The sequence below is a fragment of the Harmonia axyridis genome, chromosome 1 (assembly GCF_914767665.1).
Source record: "Harmonia axyridis chromosome 1, icHarAxyr1.1, whole genome shotgun sequence".
In the NCBI taxonomy this organism is placed as follows: Eukaryota; Metazoa; Arthropoda; class Insecta; order Coleoptera; family Coccinellidae; genus Harmonia; species Harmonia axyridis.
Window position 1 is genome coordinate 79,106,438 of NC_059501.1, and position 19,507 is coordinate 79,125,944.

General features: G+C 35.3%; 1 protein-coding gene across 1 annotated transcript in view; it reads right to left on the reverse strand.

Annotated features, from left to right (window-relative positions):
- Positions 1–8,644: 8,644 nt before the first annotated feature.
- LOC123688690 (retinal homeobox protein Rx1-like) overlaps positions 8,645–19,507 on the reverse strand; it is an 82,417-nt gene continuing 71,554 nt past the window's right edge. Inside the window, exon 3 of the mRNA XM_045627317.1 lies at positions 8,645–9,419. Coding sequence (XP_045483273.1) covers positions 9,048–9,419 — 372 coding nt within the window. The 3' untranslated portion in view covers positions 8,645–9,047. The remainder of the gene's footprint in view (positions 9,420–19,507) is intronic.

A 19,507-nucleotide genomic window follows, 5' to 3' on the forward strand; every position in this document is an offset into this window, starting at 1 on the left:
TGTCCCGACTGTCCACTGTTTCGCCTTTTGCTTGTTTTACTTAAGGCCTGGAAATCCGATCAGATATCGCGCACCAAACCAAAACTTTATCAGTAAATTTGGCCATTTATTTTTGAATTTCACATTATCTCGACAATTTTCGATATCGAATGAAGTTCATCGTTTCCTTTACTTTCGGAATTACTCAGCGTCAAGTACTTTTCATCATCCATGACGATGACTTTGTTATTTGCAAAATGAATATGCAATGCTCGGCAACATCTCGGTATTCGAGCTAACTGTTTTGACGTATATTTTATCCATTTTTTTCTCTTACGATAATCTAAACCTTCTTTCTTTCCAGTTCGGTGGAAATTATATCCTTGGAAACACCGTAACCCCTTGGTAGTTTTCTCAATAACTTTTTAATTTTATTCTTTCGATTAACTGATTTGCTGTGTGTCCGGTCAAGGACCTAGGTTTTACAAATTTTGGAAAATTTAAGCATAGTAAACTTCCCTCGAACTCCCCAATTGCACGATATATCCATCTCCGCCAAACATTTTATTTTTTAATAAGTTAATTTTTTGAGCTGAACTGTCATTGAAATGACAAATCATTGAATGAGTGTTTTTTTAAAACCGACTCAACATTTTGAATTTTAAAATTTTTTTCGTACAGTTGAAATTTATGACAAACGTTATATCGAAAGAACATGATGTCAGCGCTGATGTGAATTCAGGAGATTTTGGAACTCGTCAATTCGCCAATTGCGCTCTTGGAGATCACTTATCAGTCATAGACTGTTAGGTGGAATCAAAGAGCGCTCAAAAGCTTCCCGTCAATGCTTTCCTAATTTTTAATAGCATTTTCAACATCTCCGTCTTCGATCACACATGAACCGATCATCCCCAATAACCCCTGAAACACAAAGACGAAAACACCGAATCCCCGCGAACATCAGCGCCACCGCCACCGAACCAATAACAACCCCGAATTCTATCTCCCCCCCCTCCCACACACAATTAAAGACTCCAACAAACTCTCCCCATTACTTATTCCACCGTTTTCACGCCACTGCTGCCGCGCGTTCGGCGGATTCCCGGCGCACTATTTATTCGCCCCCCAGCGCCCTCTTCAGTAGATTATTCGCCCCGCAATAATTAACTCTCTCTTATTACTTTATTGGTTTGTGTCTGTCTATTTGGTCCTTCTCTTTTTTAATCGGGGCGCTGTTGCCAGACCGCCCAGCCATTCTAATTGCCCTTTTATTGCTGCGGCAGTCGTTCCACGCTCGATCTGGCAAATTTAACCAAACTGACGGTTGGCTACACTCATCCCCTCGGCGGATTCGTTCTCCACTCAACTTGTTTTCTTCATCTGCGCTTTATTTGTTCTTTATTGGCTGTCTGTTGGGATGTGCAGCATCGGGGGTAGAACGTCGTCGTCGGTTTTTGGACGTTATGGACTTGGAACCGGATGGGAGGCAGGAAATAGTTTTTTTTTTAGTTTGTGAGAGGTTAGGAGTTTTGGGGGTTTTTAGAGGCTAGTCTTCGAGATGAGAAACTATGAGATTTCATCTCAACTTAGAATTTAATGTTTGATGTTATTTATCTACGTATTAAGTAGGATATACAAGTATCAGGCCAAATGAAATGACACCGGGCTGATGCACAGACGGTGCTTGTATTTATACATAATATGATTTTTAGTTAGTAACATCCTTCAAACGATACGTGTCAAAATTTGACCGCAGTCCGACCATTAGTTTGTGAGATATTGCGTTGTGAGTGTAGCTACTTTTGTTATTTGAAAAAAGATGGAAAAAAAAAGAATTTTGTGTGCTGATAAAATATTGCTTTCTGAAGGGAAAAAATCCAGTTGAAGCAAAATCTTCGCTTGATAAAGAGTTTCCGGGGTCTACACCAGGAAAATCAACCACCATTGATTGGTATGCTAAGTTTAAACGTGGCGAAATGAACACCGAAGACGGCGAACGCAGTGGACGCCGACACCGACGAAAAAATCAAAAAAGTTTACTAAATAATTTTGAATGACCGTGAAGTGAAGTTGATCGAGATAGCAGACATTGTGGAGATATCATCTGACCATCATCAACAGCGATTATTTTATGGCGGCCCAGCATTTTAAAAAAAAAGGTGCTGGTTCATCTACACAATTCGCCGTGGCACAAATCAATAAAAACAATGGCAAAATTGCATGAATTGGGATTCGAATTGCTTCTGCATCCACCGTTTTCGCCAGATCTAGCCCCTAGCGACTTTTTCCTGTTCTCAGACCTCAAAAGAATGCTCGCTGGAAAGAAATTTAGCGCCAATAAAGAAGTAATCGCCGAAACTGAGGCCTATTTTGAACCGAAAGACAAATCATTCTACTAAAATTGTATCGAAAAGTTGGAAGATTGCTATAATCGCTGTATCGCCCTCGAAGTAAACTATGTTGAATAATAAAATCGAATTTTGCCAAAAAAAAGTGTGCTTAACTATGATAAACTGGAGACTTTTCCAAATATCAACTTATTGTGTTTTTTTTGCACCTGAATAGTAAAAACGCACGAGTGTGTAAGTTTGACATTTAAAATGGCAGGAGTGTGTTAATGGTATAATATAACAAATCCTACGATGTTACGTACAAAATTTTGTCTACAACTAAAGTTCTAATTATTATTTAGAGGGTTATTCGAGTAGAATCATCTTGCAGGGATCCGTTCTACACTTTCAAGATGACAACATCATCAGAACCATAAAAAACTCGAGAAGAATATTTGAAACCGATCAGATTGAGATTGTAGTCTGTAGACTACAATAAACAATTTCATGGTGATTTATACTACAAAATATCGAAAAAATTACGTAGGCTTACAACTTTGTTTCCGCCGTTTTTTTCTTGAATTCGAGTCTTCATTGTGAAAAACTGGTTATCGATTCAAAGTATTGTCCATCGCTGGCCATTTCTTTCTCCTATATTATGGGCAGCGAATGAATCCTGCCTTAAAAAAACTGATCATCTTTTGAAGAGATCCACGAATCGATTCAAGTTTTTACTTCTTCAAAAGACTGGAAGTGCTGGTCAGCCAGGATATCGATCGAAACAAGTGATAATCCAAAGGAACAACGTCTGGAGAATACGGCGAGTGGGGTAGGACTTCCCATTTCAACGCTTCCAAGTATGTCTTGACTACTTTCGCAACATGTGGTCTAGCATTGACATGCTGTAAAATCACTTTATCATGTCTCTCGTTGTATTGCGGTCGTTTGTCTTTCGATGCTCCGCTCAAAAGCATTAATTGCGTTCGATAACGATCGCCTGTGATTGTTTCAATCGGTTTTAACAACTCATAATAAAATACCACGAACTGGTCCCACCATCGTAATGAATCCATTTTTCGCTTCCGTCTTTGCCTTGCAAGCAGCTTAAGCATAAGCATAAGCAAAAAATGCCGTTCATCATATCTCTCGGCTTCAACTCGTACGGCACCCAAGTTCCTTGTTTCTGAATCATTCCCATGATTTTCAAGCGTTATGAAATGGCTTGTTGCTTCACTTCCAATGATCCTGCCAATTCTTGTTACGCTTGACACGAGTCTTGATCAAGTAATGCCTCTAATTCTGCATCATTTTTTCTTCCACCACCATGCTGGTCTTCGACTTCAAAATCGGCACGTTCTTCCACTAATACCGGCCTCACCATAGGTATTTGAGAGCATTCGATGAGCATATCAAAGCAGAAAATCATAACCTCTCGCAAATGACGAGAATTTGGCTCGTAAGCTGATATGTTCAATCGAAAATATCTTTATGATGCAGACACAAATCGACTAATATTTCGATGGCGTTATGTTTACAAATACCTAATCTTATTGTATGACATCTAATATCTATTTATTTCGACTACCACTTACCGTTACAGCCATCTATTGCGGCGGAAGCAAAGTTGTACACCTAATATAATAATCAAATTTAACCATGAAATCTGTGCGAAACTGAGATATTCCCACACGATTTTGTTCTACAAGGTATGACAGAATGAACAGATTTGCCACATAAATGAAGAAATGAATTTTCCTCCCTTCCATACAACTTCATAATCATCTTCATCCAAATAACCGAGAGAGAAACACCATGTGGAAAATCATCGATTCATTTCTCATTTTAATTTCTTCCACGTTGGCAGAAACGCTGCAGTCCGTGCCATACTGACAGTTGATTAGCAACGACAAACACATATTAGCATTTTATTGCTTTAGCCAGACTCTCTACGCCCTCTAGATAAAGTGGAATTAAAATTGAAGGGCCCTTTGATCTCAACTGTATTAACTAAACTCCGCTATTGGTTGCGCTTATTAAATAAGAGAGAGAGTCGGATTGGATATTTGCTTCTCTTTCTGTCGTTTCTTCGGTTTGTACGCAATTTAATAACTTGTTAAAATGATGATTAAAATACTCTCTCTCTTGGTTTTGGTTTAATTTTGTTTCTATTAAGGTACGGTAATAATTTTAATTTTAATTAACACATATAAGAAAACTTTGAAGTCGGAATTGAAGTTTGAGGCAATTAGGTGGACTTTATCGTTGTCTTCTAAGGACGGCAAAAATTTGTAGATGGAGACGGTGTAATTAACTGCTGTTAATATTGGCGGAAGAAGATGTGATGATGAATTTGAGATATTGGATTAGTTGGATCTGGATGGAGCTTGGATTGTTCCATCAATTGGATTCATTTCTTCCGTTTTCCCCTAGTTTTCTAGATCCACGAGGAGATTTTTTAAAAAAACCTTTTGACCGTGTTTTAAGTAAGTTTTTCTACATTCATGCAAAAAGCAAAACTTTATTGAACTATATTTAGTGAAAAAAGAAGTTATTTATTGCACTAGTGCAATAAAATTTTTATTGCACTCATCTGTCAGTCTACTTCAACGTGCTGTCATCATGACAGAAACGTTCAAACCCACTACATATTTATCAGATATGCTGTGAGATTGGCAATACGTTTTAAACAGTTACATATTTTATATTATTTTGTATTAATGTTCCTACACCTAGTGCACCTCAATAAATCATTTTTTGCTTTTTGCATGAACGTAGAAAAAATGTTGTATGCAACTCGTGCAAAAATTGTTTATTGCACTCGACGTGTTGTCACGTCGAGTGCAATAAACATTCACTTTTTGCACTTGTTGCTTAAATAACTATTAAAGTTGAGACTTCAATGATTTTTGAGCGCTCGTTCTCCGAGCGCTATTATTTCGTCTCGATATCTGTATTTTGATTAGGAATCCGTCCTCAAAATCAAAAATTTACAATACTAGAAAACGTTGATCATCACTGAAATATCTTTTTGAGATCAAAAATCGAATAACGACTTTCCCGAAAAAATTACAATTTGTAATCAACAAGCGTACAAAAGCTCCCACAACTTTCCTCATTTGAGGTTATTGGTGATTGCTAGTATTATGATATTCTATCAAAATAAATTATTATTATTAAAAGAAATTACAGAGTAGAGGCAAAAGCCTATGAACTCAAAGAAAGGCGAAAAAATAGTTGTACATACTATATATACAGACAACAGTAATAGAACTAAGAACCAGTAACAAACACAAAAGTAAAAGCATAAACAGAATGTTCAGATGCGAAAACTATTTTAAAACCAGGCATCAAGTCTGTTCTTGAAGGTATATACGGAATGTGCATTCACGACGTCACCGGGGAGTCTATTCCATACACTGAACACTATATTAGAAATGAAATATTCGCGGCACTTTGCACGAAAACTTTCACGCTTAAGTTTCGAACTGTGATCACGTAGATTGTTTGTGTTCAGTTGGTATAAGTGCGAGATTTCGGTACCGAACATTCCATGGAGCGCACGAAAAGTGATGATCAAATCCCCGCGCAGCCGTCGATCCTCCAGTGATGAGTGAAGACAGCCTCATCCTCTCCAACCTCTCCGGATAAGATGGTCTTAAGACACCATAAGGCAGACGAGTAACTCTGCGCTGAAACGCCTCCAAGAGCATCAGATCGCCTCTGAGCCAAGGGTGCCAAACAGGACCGGCAAATTCTAAAATTGGCCTCAGGTATGTTTTATAAATCTGGCCTACGGTAGCGAAATCACATCCCTGGAAAGATTTTCTGTATAATAAAGAGGAGTCTCCTTGCTTTGTTCAGCGTTTTGGTAATGTGGCTCGACCAGGAGAGATCACTGGTGATGGTCACACCCAAGTCAACGTGTGTGGCACAACCCTCCACTCCAAGGCCATCAATACAATAACTGCGTCGGGGATTTTTTGCATCCAGATAGAGAACACGACACTTTGACTGATTAAGAGATATTAGCCAACGAGATGACCAGAGGGAAACTTTATTAAGATCCTCTTGGAGTTGTCCATAGCAAGTCTCAGCCTCTCCGAAAAACTTGACATCTTCCGCATAGGATGCAATTGGTGAGACAATAGAAGAAGTCAGATCACTTACATATGCTAATAACAGAAGAGGGCCAAGTACCTACCCCCTGAGGTACACCACTGAGCACCTCCCTGTGCTCTGAATACGCTTCTCCGACATTCACTGTTGGTCAAAAATCCTCTGATCCAGTTGAGGAGTGCACCACGAATGAAATTATAATTAAAAAAATAGTTAGTAAAACACTCACAAACAGTAGGACTTTTTTGGGCATTTTGTCCATTCATACGCCAATTGCAGTTGGAGATCACATTATCTATAGGTACTGTTATGGTTTTTACAGAATAAATATCGAAATAGAGGAAAAACTGTGAGAAAAATCGATTGATACTTCCTAAAGTCAAAATTGTAAAACAAAATTCATAGAAAATTTTGTTTAAATAATAATCATTTATATTAATTTTTTTATGGTAAACCTATTCAAAATTAGAACTTTATTTCGTGAGAAGTTGTTACCTTTGTTTTGTAATGAAATTTAGAATAAAGTTTCGGAAAGTTGAAAAATTTAATTGAGTGGCAGAAAAAAAGAAGTTTTGATTGATGGGAAGTGACAGCAGTGCCATAGACAATACACAAATAAAGAATATGATCATCGAAGACGAAAGGGATATTAAAAATCTACGAGAGCAGGAAAATCATTAGAATAGAAGTCGTCAAGTTGAAATTAGAAGGGATTGAATTGAATTTGATTGAGCTCGAAAGCAGACTTGAATAGTTAAAAACCGAGAAGCAAAAGAAGATATTTGAAGGTGAAGAATTTAATTTGATTGAGCAGCGAAAGCAGACGTGCATAGTTCAAAACTGAGAAGAAAAAGAAGATATTTGAAGGTGAAGAATTGAATTTAATTGAGCTCCATAAGCAGGACGTTAATAGTGCAAAGAAGAATTGAATTTTGAAATGAGTGTTGATAGTAGTTATTGTTCTTTAAAAGAAGTGATTCTGAATTTTGAATATTTTGATTCATATTAATTTTTAATTAAAATAAGTAGGTAATTATTAGGGAGTTTATGAAGAGTTTTCAGTGAATTTCTTGCACTTCAAGATCCTGATGTCACAAATTATTAATATGTAGTTAATTGGTCATTGAAATAAATGGTATTTCGAATCCGATATATATCGAAAGATATATCAATGTAAGGGATTATGCAAAGAATTTCTGCCATAAATCTGATATTTCTCATGTTTGAATTTTACAGGAAATGAATTTTACACATGAGATATTCTTGATGATAAGGGTTTTTATGAATAATTCGAAATAAAACCCTCTTTAACTGAGTGAACATAATAAAACGATTTCTTATAACAGTAGATGAGAATCCCAAATTATTACTGATGAAAAATTCAGAAAATTAGGATATTTAGTTGCTGTTTGTAGACAATTGAATTTCAAAAATATTGAAAGATGAACCTATTATTGATTTTTCGCCTTCCATATTTTCTACAATGAATGCAAACACTGAAGAAAATGAACAACGGAATAGAATGTTGACTGAAATATTTTTTCGAATCAAATTGAAAGTATGCTAATATTTTGTATTATTGAGATTAGTTGAGAAGTTGAATTGTACTGAGAAAGATCTTATAGAGCTTGACTACCACACCCGATATCCCCGAATTGTACTGAAATATATTTACTTACCTTCGGATTCCACAATTAACTTCTGAAATTTGTATTCTCTAGGTCAGAAATTTCTTTGGGAATTAAGACAGTTAATTATATCATAAAAAATAGGTTTTGGTATAAGTAATACTGACCTGAAGATGTCATGGTTTGAAGAAACAATAGTCGTTAAATGGAAAATTTAGCGGAAGTAGACATTGTTTTTATTTATTATTTGAAGATGAATATTCGACAAATAAAGATCGAAATAATTGGATAAAAACTTAGTATAAATGTCAACTTCTATCCATAATTTTCAGAGTCAAATCTACTTATTTTGAAGTCTCATAAGACCTCCTAAATTTTTACGTTCAAACTCAGTCAGATAAAGCAAATAGAAATAGGGTGAAATAATTTTTGATCGAATTCGCATTTTTTGTTTTTGAATTACTTTTTGTTTTTATTTTTAAGGAGCCAAATATAAAATAAAATGAATAGTCAGGTTTGGAAAATTTATTTCACATGTATATTAATTGGGGTTATGAAATAAAATACATTATTCGATTTGATCATATTTTATTGTGCCTTTATTTACAAAAATTCACAGCTCTAAAGGAAACATTCTTACCTTAATATTTACGGTAGTCAAAAGTTGAAATTCTCTTCTTTCGAATGTTAAACATCTCAAAACAATGAATGCATTTCATACGTGAAACAACAATTCGTAATGAAAACAACTCAGTTCGACTATAATCAGGATGAAAAAACCTGAAAACCCATCCAGATGCCATAACCTCAAATAAATCGATTTTACAACAAAATCTCTCGTTCTACAGTTCTAGCATCCTAGTTCTCTTATACAGATCAAATCACAGGAAATGCAACAGCTATCCGTTATACACAATGCAGTCAATATACACAAATATATACAAACCTACATAACACAACTATTTAAATAATATGTACAAGTTCACCACTCATTTTAAACCATCTGCAGTCCTTTGGTTATATTTTCTACGTGTTCTTTGGCTTTAAGGCGCAACGCAGCTATTGAGGTAGTTCTCAGATCTGGGTTTGAGTTTGGGGAGTGGGAGTGTGCCACTGGAGGCGGTCTACTGATCTCCGTGGCTATGGGAGATGTCAGATAGCTGGGGTAACCTGTTTGGGGATGGCTGAGGAAGCCTGGTAAGGCTGAGAGTAGAGGTGGTGACAGCCATGGGTCCATGGGAAGAGCAAGGCTACTGCCACCGGCTCGAGATAGTGTGGAGACGGCGTGGTACTCGCTGAGGCCTAGTCTTGCAGCTTCCATCTTTTCCTGTCGTCGCCATTTTGCTCGTCGGTTTTGGAACCAAACCTGGAAAGAAAGACGATATTGAAATTTCTGAGTAAAGTTGCAAACTAGTTGTAGTTATTGTTATAGTATTTATAGTTATTGGAATTTTTTTATGGGGGCGTTTTTTTGCCTTGTCTTTCATAGTGCCAATATTTCATAAAAACTATAAATTTGTCGTTGAAATGAAACGAATTTTTATCTGAACAGGTTTCAGATGATCCAATATATAGCACAATTTACAGGTATGGTAAATGAATAGACTTGAAATCATGAACAGCACAGATTCCCATACTTTTTGGAGCATGTTATATTCTAATGCTAAAGAGCAAAGGCTTTCATGGCTCGATTGTTTGACAGAAATGGTCTTTATATCATTCGAATTACACCAATAGAAGAGAAGAAACACCAATAGTTCAAAGCGCCTATAATTTGTTTTCAATTATTCAAATGTAAAAGGCAAGTAATGGGAATTTGTCAGTTTGAAAGAATTCCGAGAATTATTGTGAATTTTTTAAATTTGCCTAATACACATGAATACTCAGGACATGTTTCCAGCCATCTGCAACAAGAAGACGTCTCACATTTTGTTAAATATTTCTGCAGAAAATGTTTTTTTCGTACCTAAATGAATTTTTCATTTTCGATTCTGCCCTTACGTAGTATTATAAGACTGTTTCCGGTTTGGGCCAAAAGTGTACAGGGTGTTTTTGAGAACATCATGAACTTAGACAATCTAAATTCATCAAAACTAGAGATATTCAAATTATTATAGAACCTATATTTTTCATTCTTCCAGCCAATTCTATCTATGAAAAGGGGGGGTTACTCAAGCAAACCCTATTTCTAAATTCCTAAATGAAAACTTAAGAGTGATCGAGGAAAAACTTGACCTAAGGAAAAACAGCAACTTTTAACTGCGTGGAGAAGTCTGTGACTTCCGGAAAACCGGCAGAGAAACTAAAAGTCGATGTTTAGATAACTGAATTTGACATTTCATGAATTTTAATTAATTGGATAGTTGCGAATCCATAAACCAATTAAATTTTTAATAACGAATAATTAATTATATCTTGTTGTGAAATGCGTGAATTTGACTAGGTAAAGGGTAATTTTTTTCGAGGTATATAACTTTAAGTTGGCATTACTGTTCAAGATGGCGACCGATTTAACAGCTGTCAAGTGATTTATTCTCAGTTTGGTTTGGCAATTCATCATGATTAGACTCACGCCTGAACAACGCTTGTAAATAGTGCAATTTTATTTCGAAAATAATGTGCCGTTGTTCCCGATTTTCATAAGCGAATTTTGTTTAGCGATGAAGCGCACTTCTGGTTGAATGGCTACGTCAACAAACAAAACTCCCTCATTTGGAGTGAAGCTAATCCTCAAGTATATGTCGAAATACCGTTACATCCAGAAAAACTGACTGTTTGGTGCGCTTTATGGGCTGGTAGAATCATTGGTCCGTACCTCTTCAAAAACGATGATGGCCAGAACGTTACAGTCAATGGTGATCGGTATAGTGGATTACTAACTTTTTCATTCCTGAATTGAACAACCATGAAGTCCAAGAGCTGTGGTTCCAACAAGACGGCGTAACATGTCACACAGCTCGTACCACAATCGATTTATTGAAAGACACGTTTGGTGACAGCCTAATTTCATGTTTTGGATCTATGAATGGGCCTCCAAGATCTTGTGATTTAACACCGCTAGACTACTTTCTGTGGAGCTATGTAAAGTCATTGGTCTATGCGGATAAGCCACAAACCCTTGACCATTTTGAAGACAACATTCGCCATGTTACGGCCACAAATGTTGGAAAAAGTCATCGAAAATTGGACGTCCAGATTGGACTACATCCGAGCCAGCCGTGCCATAAATCATATTGCGGATAAATAAAATTCATGTCAATCGAATAATCCATCGTTGTTTTATTGCAATTTGAAGTTCTATAGCTCTAAAAACACCCTTTACTATCCAGAGGGTAGCTATATAAAAACCAATAGGCTTAAGTTTTGGTGAGTTAGGCCGGTAAAGTAACTTTTACAAACATTCATAAAGATGATACTAACTGGGAGCAAATAGGTGGAGATAATTTCAGAAATTGCAGCAGATTATGTCTTGACTAAAGATCTTCCCCTCATAAAACTGTTTTTAATTTGCAACACTTCCATCCCTATAAAATGCAGATTATTCTTAGTACAAAAAAGAAGCTAATTCGAAAATACTAAATTACCTATATACAAAATTATAAATCTGATACTATTTGGCAACAACAAGTTGTTATTGTTTCTGATTCTGTCCCCTCATACTTCAACCTTGAATAAGGCTCAAAGATTCCGTATTTTTCGTTTTAACGCGATCTCTCCCTTTCTAAAATTAATGAATTTCGGGCTCTGATTCCCTAAAGATAAGGTAGAATGTAACAGAAGGTAATAAAGCGAATTTGTAACCCGTTATTTTCAGCTGGAATGATTTATTTATGTTATGATATATTACCAGCACATTAGGAAGCACACAATTCTGGCTGTGAATTTCTAACGATTTCGTCCCCAAATCGTACATCAAGGCAATCCTTCAAACCTTAATGTACGAAAGGATAAATAGCCACGACAAAAAAGCTTTTACGTGAAAACAAATATGTAATTTGGACTGAATTAACGATACTATCTATGAAGGCAAATCAGATACGTGAATTGGAGAAATTAGTGTGGTAGAGAGGTCGCTTAGGCTTGAAAATATAAAATTCCCGGACGCAGTAGCCTTCAATAAGACCCTCATTTGCTAAAATAGGGGTCTTATAAATAGCATAAGTATATAATATATGATTCATATTAGTATACAATATTTAATTTTCATGCGCCAATTTTTTGGTATTGACTTGAAGTTAGAAGCTTTCGATTGCTCGTTGAAAGAGTTACTCATATATACACGCAAAATAATAAAATAGTAAATAAAATTTGGATGGAATAATTCCTGACAAACACATCCTAATGTAAGGGATTACATGTTTGGTATTTATGGTTCAGGAACCATGACTACCAAACAGGCAATTCCTTCCTTGGGATTCTATATCGAGAGTGTAAGTTTTATCAAGATAAAACTTAAACTCTCGATAGAATCCCAGCAAAAAGTGAATTTGTGTTACTGTATACTTGAGTATTTCAAATCAGTCTATAATAAGACTATAGTATCCCTGAAAATATTGTGAAGATAGAAATTATATTAAACCAATGTCATGTACGTATTTCGAATATGGATAATAATGGGTGTTTTTTTTCGAGGTATATAACTTTAAGTTGGCATTACTGTTCAAAATGGCGACCGATTTAACAGCTGTCAAGTGATTTATTCTCAGTTTGGTTTGGCAATTCATAATGAATAGACAAACGATCATCAATTAAGGCGTAGATTCGTCGAATGGGCCCAAAATGAGATTGCCGTTGTTCCCGATTTTCATAATCGAATTTTGTTTAGCGATGACGCGCACTTCTGGTTGAATGACTACGTCAACAAACAAAACTGCCGCATTTGGAGTGAAGCTAATCCTCAAGTGTATGTCGAAACAACGTTACATCCAGAAAAACTGACTGTTTGGTGCGCTTTTTGGGCTAGTGGAATCATTGGTCCGTACTCCTTCAAAAACGATGGCCAGAACGTTACAGTCAATGGTGATCGGTATAGAGCCATGATTACTAACTTTTTCATTCCTGAATTGAACAACCATGATGTCCAGAAGCTGTGGTTCCAACAAGACGGAGCAACATGTCACACAGCTCGTGTCACAATCAATTTATTGAAAGACACGTTTGGTGATCGCCTAATTTCACGTTTTGGACCTATGAATTGTCCTCCATAATCTTGTGATTTAACACTGCTAGACTTCTTTCTGTGGGGCTATGTAAAGTCATTGGTCTATGCGGATAAGCCACAAACCCTTGACCATTTGGAAGACAACATTCGCCGTGTTATTGCCGATATACGGCCACAAATGATGGAAAAAGTCATCGAAAATTGGACGTCCAGATTGGACTACATCCGAGCCAGACGTGGCGGTCATATGCCAGAAATCATATTTGCAATGTAATGCCACAAGCTTATCTTGCGGATAAATAAAATTCATGTCAATCGAATAATCCATCGTTGTTTTATTGCAATTTAAAGTTCTATAGCTCTAAAAAAAACACTCTTTAGAAATAGCAATCTTAGGCATATTCCAATGAAATGAGAGAAAGTATATGATCAACTCTCATTGTATGATTTCACAGAGGGAACGAGAAACCTGTGCATTTTGAAATGTCCAGAATGAAAAATTTGAGACTAAATATTACTGACGCTTTTAAAGATTCCCTGGATTAGAGTCCGTAAATTACATCTTTAGTACAATATTATGTCCACTGTGAACTCGAAAAATTTTATATTCATGTTTGATATTCATTTTCAGAAAAGTTCGTAATATCACATTCTATTCTCACATTTTACTGTTGAATTGTTTAACATATCAAAATGTTTTTATACCTACATTTTTCTGAATATATCAGTTAAGCATTTTAACATTTATATGCGAAATTTGGAAAAAATTGCAAAGTACTAGAATTATCAAACACTCTGATTCGCCACAAAAAATTTTATTTTTACACCTTCTAAAAAAATATTCTACTAAGCATTATTTTAAATTACTTTCAAAATCTTATTTGAAAGTTGTATTGAGTTCATGGAACCATCAGGTATCTACACGAGGGAAATTGCCTAGATTTTTATCATACAAAATTAATGAAATAGGAACAAATTGCATGAGTATCTGCAGTTCCCGTAATTTTTGATAAATAATTTCTTTCATTTGTTTTTTTGATTTCATACTTTCAAAAACGTGAACTTTAAAAAGATCAGGGAAATGGAATTTTTTGTTTCCAAACAATTATTCTGTGAATTACGACATTTTCATCAATTTTTTGTCCTGCTCGCACACACATTCCTCTTATCGTCTCTTGAACAGCAAGTAATAATTGATCTATGGCCATTAATAATCAACATAAAAAAATCAAACAAGTTAAGAAACTATATCAATCAACTTTAGTAGCTCTAATACAAAAACTTCATTCCCCAAGTTGCTAGAAATTTTCATCGAGCGAGTTACGTTGTATAATACCACAAAACCATCAACAATTCATAATGAAAGTCAAGTAATGTCTTATCGAACGAATCAACTATAAGAGGCCAATAATGAACACATTTTTTTCTATCCAACTAATTGAATCATTATCCAAACTGTATTGAATAATAAAGTCAGGGCACAACAATAATTTCCATATGAAGTTTTATGACGCTTTTATTGAGAATTGCCAGTGTCGAACCAGTCATGATTACAAAATAAACAGCGTGATAGGAAATAGGTCACTAAGTAGCATATAATTACTGAAAAAGAGAATTTAAAGAACCATTAACTGCAGACAGTGGAACATTACTGTCAAGACAAACAGAACTAATGGAAGAGTAGCTCGATATTACATGGTTCAGATAGTCGTTAGCGATATTCGTTTGAAGGTAGAAATGATATTTTTGATTTGGAATTGTGGAAAAAGGGTTCCTCCCCTCCTCTTCTTCATCAAATCCATCAAGTTGGATCACGAAATCTTTCTGAATTTTCAGAAAATACATTAACTAAATGAAGTTTTATTTTGATTAATTGGAAAAACGCACAGATTCCCTATCATTCCGTCACAATGTCTGTAATTCTGTTCGGCCTGTGTGCAAAAATTTATTTTCTAAAATATCCAAAGTCAAAATGAAGGGTGTTTTTTTTTAGAGCTATAGAACTTTAAATTGCAATAAAACATCGATGGATTATTCGATTGACATGAATTTTATTTATCCGCAAGATAATCTTGTGGCATTACATTTTAAATATGATTGCTGGCATATGACCGCCACGGCTGGCTCGGATGTAGTACAATCTGGACGTCCAATTTTCGATGACTTTTTCCAACATTTTCGCCGTATATCGGCAATAACACGGCGAATGTTGTCTTCCAAATGGTCAAGGGTTTGTGGCTTATCCGCATGGAACAATGACTTTACACAGCCCCACAGAAAGTAGTCTAGCGGTGTTAAATCACAAGATCTTGGAGGCCAATTCACAGGTTCAAAACGTGAAATCAGGCGGTCACCAAACGTTTCTTTCAATAAATCGATTGTGGCAGGAGCTGTGTGACATGTTGCGCCGTCTTGTTGGAACCACAGCTCCTGGACATCATGGTTGTTCAATTCAGGAATGAAAAAGTTAGTAATCATGGCACTATACCGATCACCATTGGCTGTAGCGTTTTGGCCATCATCGTTTTTGAAGAAGTACGGACCAATGATTCCACCAGCCCATAAAGCGCACCAAACAGTCAGTTTTTCTGGATGTAACGGTGTTTCGACTTACACTTGAGGATTAGCTTCACTCCAAATGCGGCAGTTTTGTTTGTTGACGTAGCTATTCAACCAGAAGTGCGCTTCATCGCTAATGGACTAAGTGTGCGATACGTATTCCGCACAGAACCATCATTTTCGAAATAAAATTGCACTATTTGCAAGCATTGTTCAGGCGTGAGTCTATTCATGATGAATTACCAAACCAAACTGAGAATAAATCACTTGACAGCTGTTAAATCGGTCGCCAATCTTGAACAGTAATGCCAATTTAAAGTTATATACCTCGAAAAAAACACCCTATATAACAAAATTAGTTCAAAAATTTGCCAAATTCCTTCTCCATTTCCTGAAAAAGTTTCTGTTAGCATGCAGGCACTAGTTTTGTTTCAGAAGATTTTGATTTGAAATGCAAAGAAGCAAAGAAAGGAAAGTAATGAGTTCAATATTTTCTTATTGCAATTAAACTAAAAATTTCAGTAGAAAATATATTCATAAATTATGTTTGAAATGGCTACCACCATTTAAGCACGTGCCCTCTTTCTTATTTCTTCAGTTGGTACTTTCCGCCTTCAATTTTCTCGTTGCTTAGTCTATTCTAACGGTGTTAGGCCCGGACTTCTCACTGGTCACTTTAATTATCCAAAATTATAATCGCATTTGGTCAACGTAAAAAAAAATTGACGAAAAATGAAGTAGGGTGAGAAATCTTTCAAAAATCACAAGAACTCAAATATCTCGAACATGTTGATTTTTGGTTATCACTTAATATGGCTCAAACGACATCAAATAAGTCATACTAACACGTCCTCCAAGATTCACTTCTAATTTGGAAATACTCTCTATCAATAGCTGTTGAAATCTTATCGATCACGATACTTAAATTGAAGCAAAATCATTTTTAGAATCCTTTTATCGTGTATTATTCCCTAAGACCAATATATTTTGGATACTTTAATCCTATTTTTTATAGCTATTACAGGGTGTTCTCATTTCAATGCCTCTTTTGAGACATATTTTAGCAAACATCACTTTGCAGTTTCAATGAGCCAATATATGGCAAATTATTCAACTCCCAACCACTCCAAGCTTCCTTATTTGCCATCTCACATACACTACCCTCTCCCCCTTCATTCCCCCCCCCTCCTCCAACAACTCCCAAGTCCCGAACGGAATGAGACCTTGCGAAATTATCCGCCCAGGATTTAATTAACATGGCTGAGGCTTTAAGGAGCGTTGTTTATAGAGAGAAAGCAGGTGAATCAAAGTGCCTCCCTCAAGGCATCTTCTAATTACTCACTATTAAGGCAATTAACTCACTTGCAGCGACGTTATTCTCTCTACACGCCTCACCAACTTCCAACATGAGTACCAACTATCAAACTCGTTAACGTTAAATTGTCTTCATTAAAATGCTAATGATCAGATTAATTCGATAATGGAGCCTTCTTGGCTTTGTGCTGGTTTTTCGCTTTCTACCGATCGAATAGTCGTTGGTAGGATGCTTACAAAAAGCGAAAAAATGGGATTTGTGGATTTAATAATGTGAAAATGTTTATATCAAAAAATTGACGACTTTGTGTTTTCTCTGTATTACTAGAGAAACAGTTACGTTCGGTTCGTTTGAAATTCCTCACCAATTGAAATTTTTGTGAAGTAGATAGGTATACAAGTGGTGAGTTGGTAAATTCAGTAATTTTGTTGAACTATAAGGCACTGATGAGGAAAAATTGTATTAGAAAATACAAAAATTTCGAAACGTACGTCTGTCTTTATGTTAAATTAGTTATTCCATTTGTTAACCGTTTACTTAATTTGCACAGTTTTAGTTATTTTGAATTTTCTTTTAGTTATCAATTTTATCATTTTAAGAATTGGAATTGTATTCCAAGACAAAAATGAACTCAATATATCATAAAGATCTTCTATTTTGAATGGAATGGACATAAAATTGTCAATTTTTTTATATTTGTACTGAATTACCTTCATTAAGTGGACTCAATGAACTTTTATAATGTGAAGGTTTTTCATCATATGATAGTAATTGTGCAACCAGTTGGGTTTATAACCTGTTTTATCAATTGTTTAGTTTTATATTATTCTGTTCATTCTTCTGGTTGATTTAATAAACTTTTGTCAGGTTGAAATTGTATTTCTGAGCAATAAAAAATACGTATACACCAAAATATACATTCGAATGTTATACAACATTGTAATAATTTGATATTTATATTGAATAACTTTCAATAAGCATATACTGATTTGAATGTTATTGGCTGAAATAAATGGGATCATATGGTTTTAACTATCCTTCAATATAATTATTAGTTTATTTAGTTTTCCAACATTCGTAAGAAACAAAATTTTATGCCCGTTTTACAGCTATACACAGGTCGAAAAATATACTTCAATTAACCAACTTAGGCTGTTTAACCAGAGGTGGCTGTTGATAATTTCTCTTATTATTTGAAGAAAATGTTGTATTTCACATTTTGTTTTAATCCAATTTTTTGACTGAATTCCACCCAAATAGAGAATAATTTCAGATTTTAAAGCATTGAGAAAATTACATTCACAAGTTATTTTTGAGTTTACGTTGAATTCTTTTGATACATCACTACAGACAATTTCAACGAGTTTGTTATTTTCTTTTCAGTGTTAGTTCTTCAACACTATAAGAATAGGATTTCTGGTTCACGGCTTGGCTTGATTTTCAAGCTATTCATTTTTCAAGCTTGAACAAGTCAAGTAGTAGTTTTTCAATCTCAAGTCAAGTACATATTTATTTATCAAGTACTTCACTTCAATGAAGAAATGGTGAAATGAGAACCTGACAAAAAACACTTTTATTTTTTAAACTTATTGTAAAACCAAAAATATCAACTTTTTTGAAATAGAAGCATAAATTTAATCATGAAAAATAATAAAGTTTCTTGATATATTGAGAATTCTCCAGGATTTGTTCGATTCAATAATTTTCCATCCAGGATCTAAGACACATGAGACATCTTATAGATTTGTCTCCGGTTTTTTTACTGTACGAGCAGCTCTGGAAAATTGTCTTTCAACGGGAGCTGAAGGTGCTGGCGTTGATAAAATACCCTTGGTCATTTTGGCCAACTTTGGAAAGATATTCCTGAAACTACCAAAATCTACCAATAGATTTAATAGAAATGTGAGAGAACTACTAATAAAGTCACACTGGCGAATGCTTAAGTCTCTCGGCGCTCAAGGAATCCTCTTTATTTTGTCTAAGCGCGCACGAGATTGCAGAAATATAAGCCGTGCGACGCGTGCATATCAAGCTCAAGTAATATCAAGTAACTTGATATCAAGTCAAGCAATAAATAGGTATCTAAAATCAAGTCAAGTCAAGCTCAAGTATGTAATTTTTCCCGAGCTTTATTTTCAAGTCAAGCAGTTGGTTAAAATGTCAAGCTACTTGGCTTGATGAATCCCTATTTCTGGTGTTCCTATGACTTTGTCGTGATAATAATTATTCTCTTTGCAAAGTCTTAGTTCTAATAGTTCATGATGTGCCAATTGCACCCTAAGATATGTATGTATATGCAATTATGTGGTCTCCAAACGCATAATTGGCGTATAAATGAACTAGCATCTCCAAACTTGATGTGCTTCCCTAATAACCTTCTCCATTTGATCTTATATGATTTGAAAGTTTAAATGTTGAG